Source organism: Alligator mississippiensis, chromosome 2 (assembly GCF_030867095.1).
Source record: "Alligator mississippiensis isolate rAllMis1 chromosome 2, rAllMis1, whole genome shotgun sequence".
NCBI lineage: Eukaryota > Metazoa > Chordata > Crocodylia > Alligatoridae > Alligator > Alligator mississippiensis.
Genome location: NC_081825.1, coordinates 177,632,938 through 177,641,325, shown reverse-complemented (window position 1 = coordinate 177,641,325; position 8,388 = coordinate 177,632,938). Strand labels below are relative to the sequence as shown.

Below are 8,388 nucleotides of genomic sequence, written 5' to 3'. Positions count from 1 at the left end.
GGGAAATGTTGGGTACTTTACCCGTGGACACCCCTATTCTCCCAAACTGTCCTATCTCAAGAATATCTTTTCTGATTTCCCCAGCATAGTTTTCTAGCCAAAGGAGCTCATGCAAGTTGTGCAGGATGTAGTGGATGGGTTTAGCAACATTTAGAGGCAGTTCTTTAAGTACAGCAAAGAGCTAATCTCATCCTTTGGTACACAGCAAAGATAGCGATAGTCTCCCTTGGGAAGTGGGTGAAAGGACTTCTGAGGATATTTGATAGTAAATGGGAGACAAATTCCTGGACCATGTACTATACAGAAAGGCTAGCTGGGCTCCATATTGAATTGCTATGATGGCTCCTAATGAAAGAAAGACTCTGAGGGCAGCCAGAGCTGTCTATCTCCACACAGTGGAATTAGAAGTTATCAGTCCTTGGTTGGTTGGGAACTGTGCTGTTGGGGGGGAGGGAGCGGTTTCAAGGTTCTGGACAATAGGACGCATCCACTGATTGTTGTAGTCCCCTCCCCATGTTAACAGAGTTGCTCTGCTTGGGTCAGGAGGGAACTGTGGCCTTTGGCTTTCTCAGCAGGTGCTTTGAGTGGAGGCAGAAAGGGAGAGGAGTGGAGCATGTCTTGTGTGTGCTCCATGTTAAAACATTCTGCCTGCACGGCTGTGGCAGCTAAGGGCATGAAAAGATAATTCACCCCTCCCTGGGGCAGGGCCAGCAGAACCCCTCACTGTTGATGCAGCTGGGGTGACCAAAAAGGTTGCTGCTGGCTTAGCTCCTATTGTATGGGGCATCAGTATATCCCTGCCATCAGGAAAAACACTGCTGGTGTGCATCTTGTCTGATGAGGGCTCTGCTGACTTTGTCTCTCCTCTTGGGTCCCAGGGCTCCCTCAAGACTTACTGTGACCTCTGAAAGGGACAGAAGGGGAGTCTGAGAAGGTGCTAGGGCACAGAGCAGAGGTGTGGAGTATAGGAAGGAGTAGGGTCCTCCAGATGGGGCCAAGGGCCTCTCACTGGGTAGTGCACAGAAGAGGTACTGATGTTTCACAAAGTGTAGGGGATTGGATCACCATTATGGTGGTGCAAAGAAACAGCTCCTGTCCTAGTTGATTAGTCTTGGTATCCAGCTCCTATAGGGTACATCCCTTCCTTTCAGCTGCTGAGGAGAAGAGGGGACAGCTGCTTTGGGCATGTGGTAAAGGACCTTGTGGGAGAAGCTCAACCCCTCTGATTGCAAAGCTGGTCTGAGTCGAATGCCCTGATGTTGGGAGGCTAAAGGCACTGCCTGAAGGGGAGAAGGAAGCTCCTGGAGTGGAACTGAAGGAGGAAACGATATTCCTTGGGAAGGATTTGCACAAAGGAAGGATCTCCGTGCAGGCTTCTCCTGTGGACTTTGGTCTCACAGCCCATGGGCACATTTCCCCTAGGTCAGAGCAGGCCTCCCTTCTGCTTGCTCATGGTGTTGCCCATGGCTGATCATCAGGCTGAAAGCAGTCTCCTGTGTGTTGGAAGCTACCTGCTGGGGAGAGGAAGAGAGGAGGTGCTGAGCAGTAACACAAAAATGGGCTAAATGGTCAGACTGCCAATGGCAGGGAGCACTGCTGGGGGTCTCAGCCCCTACGATGGGGGTTCTGCAAGCAGGTCCCCTACTGGTTTAACCTGCAATGGCCTCAGATGCTGGAGAACAATTTTGTGGTGAGAAGGAAGTGGGTTTCATGGTTCTCTTGGCTATTACAATGTAGCTGCACCGCCTTGAACACAACTGGTCACCAGAGCCACATTCCTTCCACCTTGTGTATCTTGTGGGTCTGACCCATTGGTCCCTGTCTCACACGGGCTGGAGCATCTCCTTATCTGTTCTTAGCTTGGTCTAGAGCCACTTGGGCAGGGGCCTGAATCCTGGGAATGGAGCATTGCAAAGAGATAGGGAGTGTCTGCCTCTCTCTTGGGTCTTTGGAGCTCGGGGTCATGGGGTTAACTCCCCTGGCCTGGCCCCTTGCAGGCAAAGATATGCCTGGTCCAGAACTGGGCAGGGTCAGTGCAGTGGAGGGGCGGAGCCTGTGGTTGCCAGGCACCCATTGTTGTGTGCGGGGCCATGCAGTGCTGCACCCATATGGTGGTGGCCAGGGTGTGAGGAGCAGGAGCAGCGTGAGCCCCATGGCAGCCTCCACTGAGTTCTCCTTGCTGCCCTGCGGCTTCATCAATGCAGCCAACCGGTACCTGAGTGCTGAGCCCTTCCGCTTCCAGGTGATGGCCACGAGCTCGGTGCTGCGACCCTCCCAGATCTGGACACTGAGCTTCACATCCGCACAGGGGGCTGGGGCAGCGAGGCCTGTGGAGGGCGGGCAGCCTGTGCATCTGCTCAGCTCTTTGAAACGCTTCCTGGCAGCCGATGCCAATGGCAAAGTCACCTGCAAACAAGAGAGCCCGAACTCTGGCTGCCTTTTCTTACTGTGGCAGTACCCAGATGGCAAGGTGCGTAACCGGGCTGCCCCCAACCTGTGCCCAAGCAGGAGCTGAGGGTCCTATCTACACGTCCTGCCAGGCAGCTCCTCTTTTCTTGTAGAGTGCCCAGCCATGGTGCAGTCCCAACAGGACTGCAGTCAACCTAGTGACCCTCCTGTGCCCCAGAGAGTTATGGGGGGAGGAATAAGGGGGCTCAGGCAGTAGCTGAAATAAGTTTGTTTCCTGGCCCCCTTTGAGTTTCCTGCACTGGCACGGCACGGGGGGGGGGGTGGGAGGGCTTCCTTCTGGCACAAGAGCAGGGACGTGCTCTGATGCCCACCCAGCTGACCTCTCTGCTTTAGACAAGGCCTGAGTGGTCTCAAGGGGGAGGTCACTGCCCGAGTGTGAGGGTAAGGGTGCCTCTAACTCATGGGAGGAGAAGTTAGGGTTGCCAACTCTGAATCTCTTCTGGGAGGTTTCCAGAACGCGAACATGCCTGCGACACAATGCGAATGTGCCCGCGTGCTTGTGTATATCAGTTATGGATTACAGTGCGTAGACTTTAAGTCAGGAAGGAAAATATGCATTACTATTCAATTTTGAAAACCCACTGGACTACTCTACAAATTAGATTCAACACGTTAATATATTCTTTTTAATGAATGCCCTATCATTTATCTCCCAGGTGACTCTCAGCAGTCTCCTGGAGATTTATATCTAATTCCTGGAGACTCCAGGGCAATCCTGTAGGGCTGGCAACCCCAGGGGAAGTGTGGGGGTTACAGTCCTTCCCCCTCCCCTATCCACTTGACCCTAGTCAGACAAACTCCCACCAGTGTCTGTCCCTCTGCTCTCCAGCTGGGCAGGGGGAAGAGCAGCCATAGCCGCAGCAGTGGTTGATCATGCCACCACAATTGTCACAGCAGGAGCAGGTGCTGCCCAAGGTGTGGAGGAGCACTGCTATGCCTCTGCCCACAGGAATACCTTGGTGCTTATCCATATGCTCACAGGGGCCCTTTGCTGCAGGCTGAGGGCTAGGGGGTTGGCCAGCTCGGGAAGTGGGAGCGGACTTTAGTGTAGCCTTATCTGGGGGAGAGGCTGGTGGGGCTCTTATCTGTTGGGCAGAAGCCAGCAGTCCCTTCCATCAGCTTCTGAGGGCACAAGTGGAGGATGGGGTGGCGGGCACCAGCCATAGCCACATCTGTGCCTGAGGTGCAAAGGTTGGGAAACCCAGATGGAGTTATCCTGGCATAGGAGGTGGCTTGGCTGTGCCACAAAGGGCATGAGTGCTCCGAACATGGGCTGAGGTGGTGCCAGGGGGCATGAGGGGTCTGCAGGGGGTGGTGGGGTTGGGAGTGTCATGGGACCAAGTGGCTCTGACCCCTGAGGGACACTGAACTTGTGGCTGCATGTCAGGCAGGAAAAAATCCTCCAGGGGAACTGTTAGGCTCAAAAACATAGGACCCCCTGCCTTCCCGCCCCCCACCACTACAGCCCATGCCAGCTCTGCGGGATATGTGTAAGCCTTTGCACCTCCAGCCAAGTCTTCCAGGGTAAGGAGCCTGCTGGATCCTAGCATCAGTGATGGAGAGGGAAGGGAGCACTGCCAGGACCTACCTCTGCTGCACTGCAGCCCTATAGGTATGGGATGACTCAGGTTAAGCCAGTTGTCTTTGCACCTCCATGTGACTGGTATGGCTGAGCCATGCCTGGGCAGTACCACTCCCCTCACACTGGTGCCCCCTAGCGCTGGGGTAGGCATGGTGTGGGTGCTTGGGCAGACTCCTGGCAGGGTGGGACAGTCTCCATGACCCCAAACCCCTCCTGGGCAGGTGTCGCTGCAGTGTGAGGCCACCAAGCGCTACCTAGGTGGGGCAGAGGACAACATCACCTGCTTTGCCCAAGCTGCGAGTGAGGGTGAGAAGTGGAGCCTGCACCTGGCCCTGCACCCCACCATGCATGTGCAGAGCCCTGGCAAGCAGCGCTACCTGCGCTGCGATACACAGACAGGGCGCGTGCGCTGCGACCGTGACCTGCCCTGGGGTGCCGATGCCATCTTTACCCTCCATTTCGACCTCAAAGGTGGGTGTAGCAGAGACTGCCTCTCCCTCCTGCTTGCTCTTGCCCCTGCCCCCCTGCGAGGGACAGAGCCTAGTTGGGGGAAAGGGGAGATGACTGGGGGAAAGGATGATGGCTGGGTGTGAAGGTTAGTGTGGGGGCTGATGGGTGCCATGGGAGTGGTGTGAAGATGAAGAAGAGTGAAAGTAAGGTGGGGAGCAGGGCATTAAGGGTACGGTGGGAGTAGGATATGGGGATGGGGGCAGGTGGGAGAGTGGCACTGGGTGCTAAGGGGGCAACAGAGAAGGGATGTGGGGAGCTGGGCACTGCAAAGAGGGAAGCATGTGTAATGCAATGATGGGTGCCAGCACTTGGTGTCCCTCGATGAAGTAGAGCATGGGGGTGAGGGGGTGGAAAACAGTGCATTGGAGTCTGGTTCTCTTCCCACTTCACTGACATCTCTGCCTTGCTGCCCCAGAGAAGAAGTATGGGCTGCGCAGTGGGGCAGGGAGCATGCTGGCGGCTGATGGGTCATTGGTGGATGGTCCCTCTGCCCACTCACTCTACACACTGGAGCTGCAGGGCGGCCTAGTGGCCCTGCGGGATGTGGACGGCAAGTATCTGACAGATCGGGAGAGCGCTGTCAAGACCTTCAAGATAGACAGGCCTGGGCATGATGAGCTCTTCGCCTTGGAGCCCAGCCCTGCTTTGGTCTCGCTTCGTACTTTTTCCAGTGGCCGCTATGTCTGCTGCCGGCCAGGTAAACAAGGGTGCTGGTGTTGCCCCTGTGGGCACTGCTGGGGGCTTGGTTTATGCACCAGGCTGCTCTTGATACAGGCAGAGCAGGTGTGTCTTGCCCCACCTGGGGTAGGAAGCTCTTGTGAAAGGGCCTAGGGCTACTGTACTGAGCTATCACTGGTGAGATCGAGGTTCAAAGCTCCACCACAACCTGCACAGGTGGACTTGGGCAAGTAACTTTCACCTCTGTGGGTCTCACTTGTACAGTCAAGTTGACAGTGGTGCCCTTCCTTTCTCTTCTCCTTTTCAGGGCAGGGGCTGTCTTTAGCTAGGTACTTCAAGGATACTTTGTATGACAGTTGTGCCTGATAAATTCTGCACAGCTTCCACCCCTTTCTAAACAAGGCTCCCCTCTTTCCCAGATCATGCCAAGTATGGGACACTGCCCCATGTGGCTGAGTTTGTGCATAGCACTGTGGTCTTTGCTGTTGATCCCTAAATTGTCAGGATTAGGTTTCAGAGTGGATTTGACCATAAAAGATGACCAGGTCATTTTGTGCTTTCTAGACCTGCTGTTCTGGCCTTTTGCCCATTGGCAGGCTCAGCGTGCTCTCTGTGCTGCCTGTTGGCCCTTGGGCACTGTGTGCTGCCAGCATGATTCCTCCTCTAGGCTTGGACCCCTTTCCCTGTGCCATCCTTCCCAAGCCCCCATCCTCTGGTGGTTGAAGGAGCTGGTGGAGCTAGCAGTGGGGAAACAGTGGCATGTCCCATCACCATATTTCCATGAGCTGCTTGTTGCCTGCAGGGGCTGATGTGTACGCCAACACCATGTCTGTTGGGAATACGGAGCTTTTCCAGTTACTGCTGAACGATGCCAAGCAGGCCTGTTTCCGCAGCTTCTCTGGTGCCTACCTGGCCACAGTGAGTGCACCCAAGGCTGGAAGTGGGGAGGTGGGTAGAACCACCTGCATTGCTGGGCCATCATACTGGCCACTGTGGTGCAGCACTGTGATTTGCCACTGGGGAGCAAGCATGTCACCATCACCCTCCCTTGGAACAGGGAGACTCAAGTGGTGGGCCTCACAGGGCAGGGTAATATTGCTTCTTCCCTGCCCTAGTACTGCAGCCCAGCCCATCATTTGCTGGGAAGGCACCACCAGCCCATTAAGCTCCTCCAGCTCGGGGTCTGGGGTAGGCTGATTCCCTATAGTGTCCCTCCCAGCCCTGGCCTGGGGTTGGCAGGGACTTGGCTCCTGCGCCTGGGCCTGAGGAAGGTGCCTGGGGGAGGGGGGCATGTATGTGGAAGCTCTTGTCGGGTGCAGTCCTGGAGCACAGGAAGGTCTGAGCCCTGCGCCTTCCCCACAGAGCCCCAGCGATGGCATGGTGAGCTGCACCAACCAGTCCAAGCAGGTGTGGTTTGAGCTCCAGTACAAGGAGCAGCAGGTGACACTGAAAGCAGTTGATGGCAGATATGTGGCCCTAAGGCCCAATGGGCAGATCCTACTGTTGCCTGAGGGAGCAGGTATGAAACTGGGCCCCTGGGGGCAGGAGGTGAGAGGATGCCTCTCAGCAGGGGAAAGGAGAGACTATGGGGGGCCCTGCTCCAGATCTGGGGGTGGATCCAACCCCTGCCAGGCAGGAGTCTGCAAACCCAAGCATGAGGGTCTGGGGTGTTACCCAGCTGCTCACTGTCACCTACAGCCAAGGCCTACCCTAGCTGTTGGGGGTCTGCCAGCCCCAGCAGGGCAGGGTGGAGCAGCGAGGAGGGGGCAGCACAGGCTAGGTCCTGCCTGTTCTGTAATGAGAGCGTGCTTAGTCCAGCAGCAGTGTCAGGGACCTCGGGTACCCAGTGGCTTTACCCTTTCTGCCTTGGGAGCGCCACTGCTGTTGGCAGGAGAGCTCGGGTGTGCCCCCTCACCTCCGTTTCCGTGCTGGCCCTGTATCAAGCTCCACATGATGTGGCATTTCCAGGCCTTATGGCCTTTGCCCCATGCCCCAAGCAGGCCTGTCCAGGCAGTCAGGGCTAACCTGTGCCTGCAGGCAAGAAGGAGAAGTTCCTGCTGCTGCTGGTGAACCGGCCCCAGCTGATCCTGCAGAGCGAGGCCGGCTTCGTGGGCCGGAGCCCCGGGACACAGCGCCTGGATGGGAACCGCCCAGCTCCTGATGTCAACACCGTGACACTCAACGAGGACGGCTTCTACCACTTCCGCATCGGTGAGGAGGTGTGGGCAGGAGGGTGCATCTGCTTAGGGAATGGGTACCAGGATACCTCTGTGCCAGGAAGTGGAAGCACTGGGGTGTCTGTGCCAAGGCATAGGGTGTGGCTTCCCCACTAGAGGAAGGGGCACCATAGCAGTGGCTGTCCTTTCACTGGTGTCACAGCTAGCCAACTGTTGGATTTCCCAGCTGGCCAAGTAGCCACTGCCCAGTCCTGCAGGGGAGAATGGTGCCCTCATGCCCCAATGATGTAGCCAGGCCTGTGATGAGCTGTTCCCCAGGTTAAGGTGCACTAAGCATCTCCTCCCATCTCTGGCACCCCCTGTCCTGGCACTAACTGCCCCCATTTGCCTTGCAGCTAACAAATACTGGAGCATTGACAAGAATGGGCTGATCATGGTAAACGGCGACCAGGGCAGCAACTTCACACTTCAGTTTGTTGCCTCAGGCTGCCTAGCCATCAAGGCTCCCAACAACAAGTATCTGGTGGCGGAGGGTGGGGGCCGCCTGTGGACAGGGACAACTGATGTTGGGGCTGCCACACGCTTCCACTTTTGAGGGCCTGTGGCTCTGACAACCAGCCTGGAAATAAACCTCTTTTCTGTAGGCTGGTATGCTGCCTCTGAGATGCTGAGACCCCCACCCCTCACTCCCATCCAGTGCCCCAGCACAGCCATCCCAGAGCTGTCCTGCTCTCCTGTTCACCCCTCTGTGGATGGATCCAATTGGGAGGGGGCATGGGGTGAAGGCCTCAGGCTGTACACAGCAGGCTGGCATGTGGGGCACTGGCAGGCCTTACCTGGCTCAGGCTGCCTGAGCCTGGCCCATCAGGAAGTGGGGAGGGTTGATGATACTTAGTCAGGATAGACAGGTGCACCGGGCTCTACAGAGCAGGGGGGTACCTCTGCACCTTGATGGGGCTGGGCCAGGCATGC

At 56.6% G+C, this 8,388-nt stretch overlaps 1 protein-coding gene across 1 annotated transcript; it reads left to right on the top strand.

Annotated features, from left to right (window-relative positions):
• The first annotated feature begins 42 nt into the window (after positions 1 to 42).
• Positions 43 to 8,059, top strand: LOC102565591 (fascin). The gene is made up of 7 exons (XM_006264596.4): positions 43 to 2,470; positions 4,273 to 4,522; positions 4,977 to 5,258; positions 6,042 to 6,157; positions 6,602 to 6,758; positions 7,277 to 7,450; positions 7,812 to 8,059. Exons 1-7 carry the CDS (start codon positions 1,901 to 1,903, stop codon positions 8,009 to 8,011), a joined length of 1,749 nt encoding a protein of 582 aa, XP_006264658.2. The 5' UTR covers positions 43 to 1,900; the 3' UTR covers positions 8,012 to 8,059.
• The last annotated feature ends 329 nt before the right edge of the window (positions 8,060 to 8,388 follow it).